Below are 17,414 nucleotides of genomic sequence, written 5' to 3'. Positions count from 1 at the left end.
TCTGGGAGCCTTTCTGTTGGTTCAGAAGCCCTGAAGAAGGATTTTCTTGTTGTATGTTTACAGAAATCCTGGGAGAGGGTTTTGTTAATGTTTTCAGGGGTTCTATTACTGTTCTACAGACAGAGGATGAATTAATGAAGAGACTGGCAATGTATCTTGTGGCCTTGCTAAGCCTTGTCTCCCCAGGAACTAAGATTGCTGAGAACTTGCCTTGTGTCAAGATGAAGAAAAGACCTCCATTTGGGTATTAAGTGCTGTGTTTAAACTTGATGTAACTCTGGGGTAGATTCAATTGTGATCCAGGGGTGGGGAACTTTTGACCTTATGTTTGGAAACTAATCTCCTTTTGAGAAGAGGGACTTTGTGGTGGACTAAATTAAGGTATAGCCTAGGGGTGGAGAAGTATTTAGAACAGAGACTTTGTAATTGATTGAATGATTGGAAGGACCTGGGGTGGGGTAGTACTTGGAGATTATTTAATCACATTTAGTAAATGCTGTATTTGGAATGATGTCATGTTTTGATCTTCTCTGTTCTTGGTTTGTCACTGAATAAAATGGAGAGCACCTATGCTGGTATTCTAAACCTTGGGAAGTTGCCTTTCCTTGGCATTACATTACACACCCACACAAAAAAAACTGGCTGTCTAACCTTGGGCAAGTTACTTAACCCCAAATGCTTAAAAAAAAAAAAAAGGGAGAGAAGTGGAAGAAAAATTGGAAAGAGAAATGAGAATGATGTAAGAAAATCATGAAAAGCAAGTCAACAGCCTGCTAAAGGATACCCAAAAATACACTGAAGAAAATAACACCTTGAAAAATAGACTAACTCAAATGGCAAAAGAGGCCCAAAAAGCCAATGAGGAGAATGCCTTAAAAAGCTGAATTGTCGAGATGGAAAAGGAATTTCAAAAACTCACTGAAGAGGATAATTCCTTCAAAAATAGATTAGAGCAGCTGGAAGCTAATAACTGTATGAGAAATCAAGATACTATAAAACAGATCCAAACAAATTAAAAAATAGAAGGCAATGTGAAATATCTCATTGTTAAAACAACTGACCTGGAAAATAGATCCAGGAGAGATAATTTAAAAACTATTAGACTACCTGAAAGCCATGATCAAAAAAAAGAGCCTAGACACCATCTTTCAAAAAATTATCAAGCAAAATTGCCCGATATTCTAGAACCAGAGGGCAAAATAGAGGTTGAAAGAATCCACCAATCACCTCCTGAAAAAGATCCCAAAAAGAAAACTCCTAGGAATATTATAGCCAGGTTCTGGAACTCCCAGATTAAGGAGAGAATATTACAAGGAGCCAGGAAGAAACAATTTGAATATTGTGGAAACATAATCAGGACAACCCAGGATCTGACAGCTTCTACAATGAGGGATCGAAGGGCTTGGAATGTGGTATTCCGGGGGTCAAAGGAGCTGGGATTAAAACCAAGAATCACCTACCCAGAAAAACTGAGTATCCTGTTTCAGGGGAAAATATGGTCATTCAGTGGAATAGAGGACTTTCAAGCATTCTTGATGAAAAAACCAGAGTTGAATAGAAAATTTGACATTCAGATACAAGAAGCAAGAGAAGCATGAGAAGGTAAACAGGGAAGAGAAATCATAAGGAACTTATCAAAGTTGAACTATTTACATTCCTACATGGAAAAACGATAATTGTAACTTATGAAACTTTTCTCAGTATTTGAACAGTTGAAGGGAATAGAAATGTGTGTGTATATATATATATATATATATATATATATATGTATACATATATATATGTCTATATAGGAGGGCATATGGGTGTATATGTGAGTGTGTATGTATGTGTATGTACACATAGATGGAGGGCACGAAACCAATTGAATAGGAAGGGATGATACTTAAAAGGTGAAATTAAGAGGTGGAGAGGAATATAATAGGAGATGGGGAGAGATAGAATGGGGTAAATTATTTCACATAGAAGAGGCAGAAATATAGTCAGTCTTTCACAATATGTCCACTGTGGAAATGTTTTCCATAGCTACACATGTACAACCTATATTGAATTGCTTATCTTCCCAGTAAGGGTGGGTGATGAGGGAGGAAGAGAAAGAATCTGGAATTCAGAGGTTTAAAATATATTATTATCATTATTATTATTATTTTACATGTAACTGGGAAATAAGATATACAGGCACTTGGGCATAGAGATCCACCATGACCTATAGGAAAGTCAGAGGGGGTGTGGGGGGAGATATGGGAAAGAGTAGATTGGGGGAGGGTATATTCATTGGGATTGCTGTTTTGGGCTAGTGGGTAGGGGAAAAATGGGGAGAAAATTTGTGACTCAAAATTTTGTGGAAATGATGTAAACTAAAAAAGAAAAAAAAGGAAAAAATCTGGAATTGAAAGTTTTAAAAACAAATGTTTAAAAAAAATTTTTTTTCTTCTGGCAACTGGGAAATAAGATATACAAACACTGGGGTATAGAAATCCACCTTGCCCTACTAGAAAGTTGGGAGGGGGGCTGGAGGAGGATATAAGAGAGAACAGATTGGGGGAAGGGGTATTTAGTAGTCTAGCTATTCTGAGGTGAAGCGTAGGGGAGAGAATGGGAGAAAAATTTGTAACTCAAAATCTGGTAGAAATGAATGTTGAAAAACTAAAAATAAATAAATAAATTGGAAAAGAATTGCTTTAATCTTAAATAATATTTTGTACATCTGTTGGAAGTATTGCTCAAAGTTGTTTTTATATGGTTATATACCGGAAGGCACTGATATAATGATTATATGATATGATATAATGGTTAGAAAGGAGCCAGAATGACCTGGATTCAACCCCCTCTCTGACATATACTTATTCTGTGACTCTGGCTAGTTAAATTCTTCTTCAGAGCCTTAGGCAATATACTAAGAATGCAAATTTCAGAGGTGTTCCTCTGAGTGGGGAATTCCCTCTATCAATAAAATTACATATCTAAACTGTAGTTTGTTAAATGCTTTAATCAAATTTATTTTCTCTGAAACTTTAAACTTTTCTTTGAACCCTATTATTTTTTGGGTTTTAGGTTCCAAGTAACTTAATGGATGTGAATGTATTAGTTGCAGTGCAGCTACTAATTGAGCAAGTGTCAGTGGAGAAAAATGTTCAACTTCTGCAGCAAATGTATAAATTTTTACTTTTTGATTTTCGTATCTGGAATCGTGGAGATTTTCCCTTTCGGATTGGTGAGATTAAAGAAAATTTACAGTTCTTTTGGAAAAAACTAGCATTTTACGTATTACTTTCCTCTTGGATGTATCTTTTAACAATAAATTTTTATTTTAGGTCATATACAATATCTTTCTACCATTATCAAAGATAGCAGAAGGGTCTTCCGAAAGAAGTATGGTGTGCAGTTTCTACTGGATACGCTTCGGGTTCATTATGGGTATGACACCCTTGCTTCTCAGTTTGTATAATATTCCTCCTTCACTACCTAAATTACTGGATTATTTTTTTCTTTTAGTTCTTTAATTTTCCATAGTCATTTCTTAAATTTTCAACTCTCACTATAAGATATATAAAGAAACTAAAGTTATTCTAAGTTTGCTTATAGAATTTAAGATGCTGAGATTAAAAACTAAATTTTTTAGTGATGGTTAGAATGAATATAGTAATGGAAAGAAGGTGATGTGTTGCTTCCCACTCTTTCTCCTGCATTTATTTATAGTGTAGTTTTATTTTGCCTAGTGGTTAGAGTTTAGATGGATTTTTCTAGGAGGGATAATTGGGACTAAAAAGCCCTGGCTTCTCATTGTTCTATTATCATATGTAATATAGACTTTTGATCCTGGCATTTAGGGTCCACAGAAAGCTATAGTTTGGATCTCATTGAAAAAATAACACTTCATTTTCATTTTATTTTCATTCCTAGGACTGGTTGTAAAGAGAGCAGTGAATTGTCTTCAGAAGATGTCCAAGCAATACGGACATCCTTGTATGGATTGATCAAATACTTTTTGAGCAAAGGTGCCACCCTGGAAGAAATACAAAGCATCATGGGATACATAGCTGTTATCAATGAAGAAGAGCAGGTGCTTTGAGATCAATGTATTTAAGAGTCTGTGCACTCAGGCTGCTAGAGTAAATTCTGTTTATTGCCATATTTACTGCTGCTCAGTTGAATTAATCATTTTTAATTGGTGACTACATAATATGAATTTGCCAAAACAGATGACATTATGTTTGAGTATACTAGTTGGGAGATAGAAAATAATATCTCAGCAAGAGAAGTTGATTGGAAGCAATGATTAGGTCTTTCTCTTCATCAATTCCTCGTGTGAAATATGTTTTGATTAATCTGTTATTCATTTAATAAGAACTGTTTATATATTATGAATAATCAGGAGATACCAAAACTAAATCTTATATTAGCATGGTATTCATTATTTGCAAGTATTCATTCAGAAGGAAAACTCTAAGTTTACATTTGAGTTTTAGCTTTATCTTATGCTTCAAACCTTATGCCTTATTACCTCATTTACATAGTACTACAGAGATTTTTCTTAATAAGCTCCCTATTTAATCCTCATGACAGAAGTATAGAGGGAAGTTGTTATCCCTGATTTAAAGATAAGGAAAATGAGATTCACAGCATTTTCTTGGTAAGACATGGGCTTAGAGCAGGGCTTAAAAGCTATTTTGTATATTATGGACCTATCTAGCAGTCTGGTGAAGCCTATGGAACCCTTCTCAAAATAATGTTTTTAAATAAATAAAACAAAATACACAGGATTACAAAGGAACCCAATTATGTTGGAATACAGTCATTAGAATATTTAAAAAACAAGTTCATGTACATCTGGTTGAGAACTCCTGCCTTTAAACTTATTCGTTTTACAAGTTTTAAAAGTACTTTATAATGATTTGATCTAAGGCCTAAGTGTGGTAAATGGTAGAACAACAACTTAGCAGGTTTTTATTAAGCACCTTTTATGTGTAAATTGCTCTCTTAGGCACAGGGGATGCCAATATAAAAAAGAATATAGTTCCTCCTATCAGGGAATCTCATATGATAATAAAGGTTTAAATGCTTAATTTAAGCAACTACAGTATAAAGTTAAAATGCCGTCAGAGGGTTCAGATGGACAGCATTAAAAGATTTAGGGAGAGAGGCTGTACTTCTGGCTAGTGGGATTGGGAAAATGCTTTTGGCGCTTTACTAATTATACAACATGCTATTACCAATTTCAATAAACTGCATATGTATTTAAATATTTTTACCCTTTTGTAATTACTATTTAACTTTTATTGCACATTTTATTAGAAAATGACCACATAATAGAGGGTTTCAGATGAATTAATTTCAGCAGTTAGGTCTAGGGACTGTGAAATAATAATAATCTTAGAAGTGATATCACAGCTTTCCTCTCTTCCTCCAAAGGTACTTCCTCATAGCCAATCTCTATAATGGCATAATCTCTCTGTCATTGCACAGGCTGTCCCACCATGCCTTGAATATGTTCCCTCACCTCTCCCTCTTAAAACCCTCAGTTTCCTCCAAAGTTTAGCTCAAATGTTAATGCCCTTCCTATGTCCTTTAACTGTTAATACTTCCTCCTGAAAAATTTGCCTTTTTTTTTGTATATATCTGTATGTGTCCAGAGGCAGCTGATGTGAGAGTCAGATAAGAATTCAAATCAAACCTTAGGTACTAACTGTGTGACCTTGGGCAAGTCACTTAAACTTTGTTTCCCTCAGTTTTCTTCATCTGTAAAATGGAGATGATGATATTAGCATCTACCTCGCAGGGTTGTTGTAAAGATCTAATGAAATAGTATTGGTAAAGTGTTTATTGCGTTGTCTGGTATGTACTGGTACTATATAAGTCTTACTTCCTTTGCAAACCTTAAAGTTCTCTGTAAATTTTGACTGTTAATAGCTATTTTTATTACATGTTTTCTCCTTCAGTAAAACGCATGTCCCTTGAGTGCATGAGCAGTTTCAGTTTTGTCTCTGTATCCCCTGCACCTCTCACAGTGCCTGGTACATAGTAAACATTTAATAAATATTGTTGGTTGATTGGGGACAGCATTGTCCTAAGAAATGGCATATTTGCTTTCACTTGTTTTTCCTTCTCTGTCCTAATGATCTCATGAGAAGTTAGTGAAAAGTACTCTCTAGAGTGCTTTTGAAACTGGGAGGTCAGCTGCAGAATGTGTGTTTTTCTGCAGAGTAATTGAGGTTCAGAGAAGGCAATTACTGATGAATTACACTGTGAGGCTTGGGTTTAAGGTTGTCTTAGACCTCTGGTCAGTGATTATGATATGAAGGAATGAGAAAGAACAGCACTGTTATTCTGTTATGATGAATTAATTAATTTTAAGTATCTAATGAGAAGGATGCAAACTATTACACCTCCTTTTGCCTCTCATCTCACAAAGTAAGCTCATATTCAAGGAATGATGGAGAAACATTATTTTTCCAGACTTCAGTGGTGTGATATTGTATATTATGAAGGATTTTTTTTGCCAGACTCATTTGAAGGACTCTAATATAGATTTTGATTTATTCAGATGTTTTACATGTTTTTGTTTTTTATTAAAGCTCTTTGGAATTTTGGATGTACTCTTCAGTCTGCTTCATACCAGTCCAGCACGGGATCAACTTTTCTTACTACTTTTTGAGCCAGGAAATGCTGATATACTCTATGTCTTGCTGTTAAATCAGAGATACTCTGACAAATTAAGAGAACTGATATTTAAGGTACTACAATTACATACCACATTCTGTGTACTTGGGAACATAAAACATTATAGCTAAAATCTGTAGGAATTTATATGCAGCCAGTGTAATGGGCTACCTTGGGGATTTGTAAAAAGGGACTCATCCTTCATGTAAGGGTTTGAAAACCCTTTCACAAGTCATACATTTTACTTCATTTTAAAATTTAATTCTTTCTTAAAGTTTTAAAAAAAATTATTATTTAAATGCCATTTACTATTAACAAGCCCCCACCACATGTCCTATAGTTAAATAAAACAAATGGATATGTTGCTCATTTCTGATAGCATGTGACACATTAATAGGATCATAGATTTAGCAGATACTACTAAAAAGGAGCAGAGAGTTTGAAATAGGATATTGCAGAAGGTAAAGGATATGAAATTTACAGGCAAGAATAATTTACTAGTATAATCCTACAAGGAAAAGGAATGACCCTTTAGTGAAATGGGGATTTCCAAGCTTTCCTGATGAAAAAACCAGATTTGTGTAGGAACTTTGAAGTTCAAACCCTGGAGTTAAGTGAAACATAAAAAGGCAAATATGGGGGGGCGGCCAGGTAGCACAGCAAGTAAGAGCACCGGTTCCAGTGTTGAGAAGACCTGGAGATCGAATCCCAGGCTCAGACACTTAGCACCCACCCAGAAACACCTGGCCATGTAACCTTGAGCAAGTTACTTAACCCCAATTGCTTAGGGGCGGCCAGGTGGCTCAGCGAGTAAGAGCACCGGCTCCAGTGTTGGGACGACCTGGAGATCGAATCCCGGGCTCAGACACTCAGCACCACACCCAGAAATAACAGGCCGTGTAACCTTGAGCAAGTTACTTAACCCCGATTGCTAAAAAGAAAAAAAAAAAAGGCAAATATGAATGAACAATGAAAAGGGACTAAACAAGAATAAACTACGTATATTCTGTTATGGGGAGATATGTGTCCCTTCTAAACCCTATCATCATCATTGGTCACATAGGCAGTCTAATAAGATAGAAAACCTGGTTCTGCTATGTCTTGATCTTAAAAATGGAAGAGGAGGAAGAGGAATACAATCAGAGGTGAAGAGAAAGGAAGATTAGGGGAAATTATCTCAAATAATTAAACTATGCAAGTAGATATCTATACAAACAAGGAAGAGGAAGAGGGGAAATTGAACCTTATTCATTCTCTCTCTCTCTCTCTCTCTCTTTTTTTTTGCTTTTTGGAGGGCAATTGGGGTTAAGTGACTTGCCCAAAGTCACACAGCTAGTAATTGTGTCAAGTGTCTGAGGCTGGGTTTGAACTCAGGTCCTCCTGACTCCAGGGGTGGTGCTCCATTCATTGCACCACCTAGCTGCCCCACACTCTTATTCTCTTATTTGAGCTGATTAAAGGAAGAAAACACACACACACACACACACACACACACACACACACACATACACACACACACACCAAGAATTTGGATATAGAAGCATATTTTACTCAACAGGGAAATAGGGAAAGGAGTCAAGAGAGGTAGAAGAATTAAAGGAATGATAAAAAATGGCAAAAATTAGTTCTGAGGAAAATGAACTCTTAAGAATGTACAATAATATTATAGCTCTTTTAGGGGTGGCAAAGAATGGGAATATCAGGGGGTGCTCATCAACTGGAGAATGACTAAGCCTGTTATGGTATGTGAATGTGATAGAATATTGTTGTGCCATAAGAAATGATGAAGATAAAGCCAGAAAGACATACATGAACCGATGTAAATTGAAGTGAACAGAACCAGGAGAACAATTTATAGGATGATAACAATATGGTAAAATCAGACAACTTTGAAACACTGATCAGCATGATGACCAGCCACAATTTCTTAGGACTAATGATGAAAATGCTATCCACCTCCTGATGGAAAGGTGAAAGACTCAGAGTATAGAATAGAATACAGAGTATATTTTTTGTAAAAATTTGTGTTTCTGCACTATAAATGTTTTTAAGAAGGGTTTTGTTTTTATTTTGTTCTCATTTGTGTGTTTGGGTGGGGGAGATGTGAAAGGCAAAGAAGTCAGATTTTTGCTGATTAAAAAAATACTCAACAACTCTTCTAGAGTTCAGTCTGTAACTCTAAATTATTCTTTTCTCTTATTCTTTGACAACTTGAAGCTGTAATTAGTATTCCTTTTCTGATTCTGTATCAAAAAATGTCTTTTGATACTTTAAATAATAAAAGATTAGCTTGAATTCTGGACTATTTGAAAATGTTTTAACTCTTGCCAGATTGCCTCAGGTTTTGAATTCTTCTTTTCTTACCTTCTCTTGACTTGAGTTGTGTCTGTGTGGCAGCTTCAGAACATTTGAAAACTGAAGGTGGAGATGTTACTATTGATGATACCTACAATATTTAAGTGTTAGCTAAAGCCACTCCCTTTTTAATAGCAAAAATTAGATTAATCATCCATATTTATAAAATTAACAGAAAATAACTTAACCTCCTATACATTTTGCCTGATTGCCTTCCTTGATATTATTGGAGTGATTGTATTAAGCATCCTTTGGGCTGCTTTTGAGTTGACCTCACCAGGTCATATTTGGAATGAACAAAAATTTAATAGAGCATAGGAGCTCAAAGGGTTTGGGGGGAGCATTTATTTGATAACTCCTCTGAGACTGTCCTAAAAGAATGAATGGGGTGGGGGGGCAGTGAGAAGAAAGTGTCAGTGCAAATGAAGCCATTGAGACTTGGTTATAATGTTAGCCAGTCAATGTTGTTCATTATAAGTAGATATTCTTGAACCCATAATTTGTGACATATTGCTGTTATCTTCAGGGAAGATTGGAAGACCATTAACCCCATTCGTTCTAGCAAATAAATTGGTCTGCTCACAAAATTGTTTTTTCGACTTTGAAACAGTTTGGTGCTGTTTTCTAAGTAGATGAACAAAATAGCTCACCATGGTGATCTTTAAAGGTTGCTTTATTTCTGATACAACTTTTGGTACTTTGGAATCTACTATTCCCCCAGCTTTAGACACTAGGGAAGGTTCTTTTTTTTTTTTTTTAAGCAATTGGGGTTAAGTAACTTGTTCAAGGTTACACGGCCAGTTATTTTTTTTGTGTGGATGCCAAGTATCTGAGGCTGGAACCAATCCCGGGTCTCCCGATGCTGGGGCTCTTACTGTGCCCCTAGGGAAGGTTCTTTAAAACTTTATTATCATGCTCCCCAGGAACGTAAAAAGCAGAATTTTGGCTACAGCTATTTTTAGAAACAAGAGTGCATAACAAAGTGTTTCAAAATGAAACTGCTTAGGGTAATGAAATTTTGCTCTGATAACAGATTTTATATTATAGGAGTGAAATATCATTATTTTATTTCTTTTTTTTTTTAAATGGTAAGTTTATTCCAGGGAGAAACTTTGAATGATTACAAACCCTACACAATTTTCTTTTTTTTTTATTTTTTAATTCTTTAATTTGTTTGTTTCCTTTTAGTTTACAGCATTATTTTATTTCTTAAAAGAAGTTTTCTTGATACCTTCCCACAGAACTGAACCCTTCATATAGAGAAATAGGTGAAGCAAAAGCTATAGATGTGACCACATCAGACCCCAAATATGCCAAGAGGAGGCAGATATGTTGTCAGTTCTTTGGAACCAAAATTGGTTATTACCAAGAATTAGTTTCCTCTTAGTTTTCTTTTATATTATTGTAGCACAATTATATTGTGTATATTATTGTTCTGTTTCTGTTTCATTTTGTATCAGTTAATTTGCTTCTTCTGATATATCTCTATATTCCTCATATTTGTCACGTTCTATTACATTCATTACCACAGTTCAGCTAGTTCCCAACTGATATATACTCATTTAGCTTCCTTTTCTTTACTACTACAAAGTCATCCTATTAATCTTTTGGCTTTATTTTAGAAATAAAGTTTTTTTCAAAAGTATTGTGTACTCATATATTGCTAATTTTATTTCCCAAGTGAGAAATGAAAACTCTTTCACATCCTACATTTCACTTTATTTTAAAATTTTATTATTTTCTTAAAGTTTTTAAAATTATCACATTGTTGCCACTTCCCATTAACATGCCCCAAGCACAAGTCCCTTACCTTGTAACAGTACAGTTAGATAAAACAAAATGGGGGTAGCTAGGTGGCACAGTGAATAGAGCACTGGCCCTGGAGTCAGGAGGACCTGAGTTCAAATCTGGCCTCAGACACTTAACACTTACTAGCCGTGTGACCTTGAACAAGTCACTTAACCCCAACTGCCCTTCCCCCCTCTAAAAAGCAAAAAAAAAAAAAAAGATAAAACAAAATGACACATTGTTCATTTCTGACAGCAAGTGACACATTCATAGGATTATAGATTTAGCAGTGGAAGGGACCTTAGTGGCTACAGAATCCAATAACATAATTTTACACATTAGATAAAGTTAAGTGGTTTACCCAGGATTGTACAGCTAATAAACATCTTAAGTGGAACCTTATTCACTATGCAATATTGCCTCTCTTTTTCTGCTTCTGGTCAATTTTCCTTTCTACGAAGAATGAAACAGATACCTATTTCATCTGTTCTTGAAGTCAAAACTGGTGATTTTATTTATCTGAATTCTGTTTCTTTTAATATTCATTTCCTTCTTGTTCATGTAGTTGTTGAACTTAAGTTTTCCAGAAGAAAACTTATAGAAGAAAAACAAATTATTTTTGTTTCTTACAGATTATAGAACAGATGCTGAAATGTACTAAAGTTTATGAACGGAGTAAACAGCGAATTCGACTTAGAGATGTTGGTTACTCAGGACTGGGGCTTCTTCTGAGTGAAGTACCAGTTAATGTTTCTCTTATTAAAAGCCTTTTTAACCAAGTCCTAAATACAGGTATGGATAAATCTGATAATATATTTAAGTAGTTCTCAATAATAAGCCTTTAAGTATAGGCCTAATGATGGATTTCATGTTCTGCTGTCGGAAGATCTCCTGGCCTCTCTCAATTTAAAAAAATTCATCTTTTTGGCTGAAGGATGAAGAATATTAGGTGCCAGCAACTCTCCAAGACAGTTTTCTAAGTTATAAAGGATAATATCTGTTCATAGAAGGAGTTTCCTACTCCCACCAAAATTAAATTCTTGAAGTTGAATTGTTAGTAATAATATTAGAAGTATATTTGATATTTCCAAAATGTTTAATCTTCCCCTAGTCTACCTGTTAAGTTAAATATATTCCACACATATTAGTTTATTTGGTAATGTCACCCCTTCCTGACTGCCAATGAATGAGTTGTCCATAATTAAATATCATCAAGGAAAACATGAGGAGTATTATACTTTCTTTGAAGAAGGCTGAATTCTTAGGGATGAAATTAAAAGATCCCTTTTGGTGATTCATTCTGTCTAATGCTAACCCTAAATTAATTCATTTTTTAAGGTATTTATTTTTATATTTATTGAATGTCTGTTATGTATAGAATACTATGTTAGGGACCTTAGACCATGATTGCAACAGGAGTTCAGAGGAGGAAATATCTGGGATATTTCTACATTTTAATTAGAATCTTTCTGTATTTATTATTTTATAAAAGCAATCATATCTTCTCTTGTATCATAAAACTGCTATTCACATGTTTTTGGCCATCATTTGGTTTTATATTTAATTTTTTCTCACCCACAGATACTGTTATAAATTTCAAAGATCTATTAGCTGTAATGTACATGTTTCATAAAGCGGATATACATGTCAGAGTGCCCATGTGCAGAAAGGTTAGTAAGTTTTAAAGCATTTTTAAACATTAGCAGTGGTGTGCTGGGGGGAGCCACTAGGTTTTATGCTCTATTAGGTTACTTATAGTTAGGATATTTGTGCCTCTTGGCATTCAGATATGAACTCTAATACCTTGAGTTTTCTAAGGAATGCGTTAATTCATTAATTGTTTTAGTGTCAACCTTTCCAGAGAATGAACTTTTCAGAATACTAGGATCTCTCTTTTTATGCTCAGTTTCAGCCCACTGAAAATTTCATGGAAAAATTCATTTACCTCACCCTTTTGTGAAGTTTATTGCCAGGGTTTAGATTGCTATAGATTGAATATATTGTGAATTTATAAGGGATGCTCTTGTTTTTATACCACATAGGTTAAATTTTTTCCCCCCAACTTATTTATATAGTTCATATATTTTAAATCTTGGACTTGTGGGTATGAATATATACATATGTGTGTGTGTGTATTTTTTTTTTTTTTTTTTGCTTTTTGGAGGAGGGAAGGCATTTGGGGTTAAGTGATTTGCCCAAGGTCACATGACTAGTAAGTGCTAAGTGTTTGAGGCCGGATTTGAACTTAGGTCCTCCAGACTCCAGGGCTGGTGCTCTATTCACTGCGCCACTTAGCCACCCCAATAAATATATTTTTTAATCTTAATTTTATTTTCATCTCAACAGAGGTGAGTAAATGAAAAAGTATTTATTAAATGTGTACTATGGGGGTGGCTAGGTGGCGCAGTGAATAGAGCACCAGCCCTGGAGTCAGGAGGACCTGAGTTCAAATGTGGCCTCAGACACTTAACACAAAACTAGCCGTGTGACCTTGGGCAAGTCACTTAACCGCAATTGCCCTGCCTTCCCCCCTCCAAAAAGCCAAAAAAAAAAAAATTAAATGTGTACTATGTTCCAAACGCTGTGCTAAGTCCTTCCCTCAAAATTATTTTTTATTTATCATGTACTTACTTATCTTTGTCCATTCTCTTCTCCTCTTTCCACCGATTGAACCCAAGATTCTAGATGGGAAATGCTTAATAAATGCTGTTTGAATTGTTAAATAATTGTTTAAATAATAGATAGTTGCCAAGAATAGCAAGGAAGATTCTATGTGAAAGATATTATTTTGCTTAACAGATTGGGTATAGTGGATGAAGCATAGGAAGGCAGTTCTGGGTGACTGGTGAGATTAGTAGGTATCATTCACATGGGAATTTGGGGGTATAGGTTGATGAATATGATTATCTTCGTTGTATGTATACCAAGTTAGTTTTGCTCTATTTGATGGGAGTTGATACAGACTATTTAAATTTGTCAATAAATGTAAATTTGTATAAGTAAACCTTTATAGTAATAAATAAATTTATTGTTATTTATAATATATAACTTTGTTCAACACAATGCTATGATTTAAAATTTCACATTGCGTTCATAAAATGTATTTCTTAGCATGTTGAATATTAAGATTAATTTTTGTTTTAATTTTTATAACTGAAAATAGGATTATTAGATTATTATGGTAATATATGTCATACTGTTTCCTCCTAATCCTTTCCTAGGTTTTACAAATGTTGCAGGTCCAACCAGATGCAGCCCAACAGATTTCTCAACAAGTAGGATGGCAAGAGACCTTGGTTAGACTTTTTTTTAAATTAAATTTTGTAAATGGAAATGCACTTAAGCACAGCAGAACTGATTTTGTAAAGGAAGAAGACAAAAAAAATGCTCCTGAAGATCCAAAGAAATACAGTGATGAAAAGGGAGAAGGAGAGAAAGTAACCTCCTTTGTTTCAGCTACTGCAGCTTCTGATCCGTGGTGCTTGGAGGAAAGACAGTCTCTAGATTCTAACACACACCTACTACTGGATGATAGCTCAGTGGCAGAAAACCAAGAACTGTGGCTCACTAATTCTTCCCATTTGAGTTTGGATCTCACTGGGATTGACTCATTGGAACTAAGTGATAGTGGGAGTCAAATGCTAGACAGTTTGCCCAGCACACCATCTCCCATAGAGTGTTCTGCTAAAGCATTTTCTGTGCAGCTTGACAAAGAGTCCAGCCTTACAAATGACATGGAATTCATTGATGACCTTTCATTATTTGAAAGTCAAGAGGTAAGAATTATTTTTTTCCGTTCAAATACTAATTCATGGACAGAAATAATTTTTGAACATTACTTTTTGTTTTATAATATCTTTCTTAATTATTCTTGACCTTGAAATAAGTGTGGCAAGTTGCATTTATTTTTGTTGTGAAGATCAAATGAGATAATATATGTAAAGTACTTTGTAAAGCTTAAAGTGCTATAGATAAGTAGACATAAGCTGTTATTTCATATAATGTTAATACATTGAATACATGTTCTAATTTTCATAAGCCCAGAAATTTGTTTTATTAATTACTTGTTTTATTAATAATAATGTAATACCTGGCATACAGGTAATTCAAATCTGCTTGTTGACCGAAAAATCCTTAAAAGAAAAATCTTTTTAGCCATCCCTGCTAGCTTTTGTCCTATATCCTTTGAGCTATCTTAAACTAAGTGCCTTCACTTTCTCTCCTCTTATTCCCAACCTTCTGCATTTTGGCTTCTGACTTAATTCAGCCGAAACTAACCCCTCTGAAGTTACTAGAGATTTCTTAGTTGTCAAATCTAATAGACTTTTCTCAGTTCTGATCCCTCTTGACCTCTCTGTAATGCTTGGCATGGTTGATAAACTTTTGGATACTCTCTTTTGGGTTCTTTTCACCCTACTGCCCCCTGTTTCTGCTCTTCCCTTTCTGACTGCTGTTTTCTTAATCTCCTTTGTTGAATCCTTACTCAAGCCACACCCACCAGCTCTGGATCTTCTAATGTTCTGTTTTGGGCCTTAGTCTTTTCTTCCTCTATACTTCCTCTTGTTTAGTGAACTCTTCAGCTCCCATGTGTTCATTGATCATCTCTAGGCAAGATAATTTTTCTATTTATGTATTCAGCCCTAGTTTCTCTCCTAAGCTTCAATTCTACATTGCCAACTGTTTTTTGAACATCTCAAAATGGTTTGTTTCATTGACATCTCAAACTTAGCTTGTTTAAAAGAGAACTCGTTATTCCCTCTCCCTCCCCACCCCCCCCAAAAAAACCCCAAACTACCTTTCCTTTCCCCAGCTCTCCTATTACTGACAAGGTCTTCCTCATCGCTCATGCCCAGACCTCCTTGACTTCCTCAATTTTATTCACTCAGATTTACTCTATTTATCCAATATATTATCAAGTGCTGTCTGCACCTCAAATGTTCACACAGACTATTTGTGCCCCATCTATGGTAGACCATTCCAAGCTTTCATTGGTCTGATTAACCACAGTTAGACACACTGAAACTTGATTGTACATAGTGATGTGATTTTGGTCCTCTTCGAGAATGAAGGACTACAACCAACCAAAATCATGTGCTGTCGTTTCTACCTTTCTAAATATGTGTCCTGTTCTCCACTCATACAACTACTCTCCTGATTCAGGCCCTCATCACTTCTCATTTAGGTTAGCAATAGGGTTCTAATAGATCTCCCTTCCTCAAGTTTATCACCACTAAAGTTCATCCTTCACTTAGTTACCAAGGTAATTTTCCTAAAGCTTATTATGTCTATCTGTGTCACTTCTCTACTTAATAAACTCAGGTAATTCTCTGTTACCTCCAGGAACAAATGTAAAATCCTCTCTTTGGCATTTAAAACCCTTCACAACCTTCGCCCTACCCTTTCCGGCCTTCTGCTTTACTGCCCTCCCAGTACTCTGCACTCCAGTGACATGCCCACTTGATTTTCTTTGTTCATGACACTCCATTTTCTAATTCTGTTCCTTTGCTTTGGCTGCCCTCCGTGCCTGGAATTCTCTGCCCCTTTACCTCAATATCTTCCATTCCCTGAGTTTCTTCAAGAACCAGTTCAAATCCTCTCTTCTAGGAGGTTTTTCCTAGATTTTCTCCTTCATTCTCACTCTTAGTCACTGGTAGTGCCTTCCTTCTGCTATTATGTTTCATCTACTCTGTATATATCTTATATGTGTGTAATTACTTACATATAGTTTCAATCATAAGAATTTAAGCTCCTTGAGGACAGGGACAATGTTTCTGCCCTTTTAAAATCCCTAGCTCTTGCCACAGTGCCTAAAACATAGTAAGTACTTGTTAAATGCTCTGTGATAGGCTTTGTGACCAACAGTTTCCTTTTAGATTCAGGTTTGTGCAAAAAAAATTCCACAGGCATGTTTTTTTTTTTTAAACAAAATGTTTTTTCAGAATTAGGTTGAATATTTGTTAAACTATGTGCCAGGCATTGTGCTAAGTAATGGGAACACATACAAGTAAAAAGAAAGATAGTCCCTGCCCTTAAGGAGTTTATATGCTATTGAGACAGACATATAAAAGGGAGCTGAAAATCTGGGAACGGGGGAAGCTTTCACATTACTTGTGCATGAACAAGGTGGAGAGGTGATCTGGGATATTATGTGCTGTTTCAGGTTTGAAGAGAATATGATGGCTGATGTTGGTGCTTTTTCAAACGGGGGTTTGTGGAGAGACTTGCTAGTGAGAGGAAGAGGCAATATCATCTTTATTTTGCAGTGTTTATCAATTAATATTATGTTAAATAATTCTTCATGTAATAGTTTTTGGCTTTTCTCCCAACTTGCATTCATGTTTTGGGTACCCTCATATTTTATTATATAAGAATAACTCTAAGAGTCTGTATGCCTAACATGAGTTCATGAACCCCTACCAGTGTGCTTCCTTTTATAATCAGTCAGTAGAGTCAATAAACTCTTAGCAGAGGCATTCATAAAGATATAGTAGAGAAATTGGGTACAAAGTATTCCATAAAATTTGTTCAAGCTATCCTGTGAATGAAAGAGTGAGCTCAAACTTTTAGAGGATAATGGTTGTGAGAAACTTGTGTAAGTATATGTATGGAAA

General features: G+C 35.2%; 1 protein-coding gene across 4 annotated transcripts in view; it reads left to right on the top strand.

The window, feature by feature from the left end:
- Positions 1–17,414, top strand: part of NBEAL1 (neurobeachin like 1) — a 204,769-nt gene that overhangs the window by 104,734 nt on the left and 82,621 nt on the right. For all 4 annotated transcript variants that reach the window (XM_069075326.1, XM_069075329.1, XM_069075327.1 and 1 more), the window contains 7 exons: positions 3,055–3,214; positions 3,315–3,417; positions 3,904–4,063; positions 6,576–6,734; positions 11,436–11,595; positions 12,385–12,473; positions 14,025–14,579. In XM_069075326.1, the coding sequence (XP_068931427.1) occupies positions 3,055–3,214; positions 3,315–3,417; positions 3,904–4,063; positions 6,576–6,734; positions 11,436–11,595; positions 12,385–12,473; positions 14,025–14,579 (1,386 nt within the window). The remainder of the gene's footprint in view (positions 1–3,054; positions 3,215–3,314; positions 3,418–3,903; positions 4,064–6,575; positions 6,735–11,435; positions 11,596–12,384; positions 12,474–14,024; positions 14,580–17,414) is intronic.

Source organism: Petaurus breviceps, unplaced genomic scaffold (genome assembly GCF_028583685.1).
Source record: "Petaurus breviceps papuanus isolate PSGF00001 unplaced genomic scaffold, PetGlider_PUasm1.0 90903, whole genome shotgun sequence".
Taxonomy (NCBI): Eukaryota; Metazoa; Chordata; class Mammalia; order Diprotodontia; family Petauridae; genus Petaurus; species Petaurus breviceps.
Note: the sequence above shows the minus strand (reverse complement) of the source record. Positions and strands in the feature narration are given on the sequence as shown.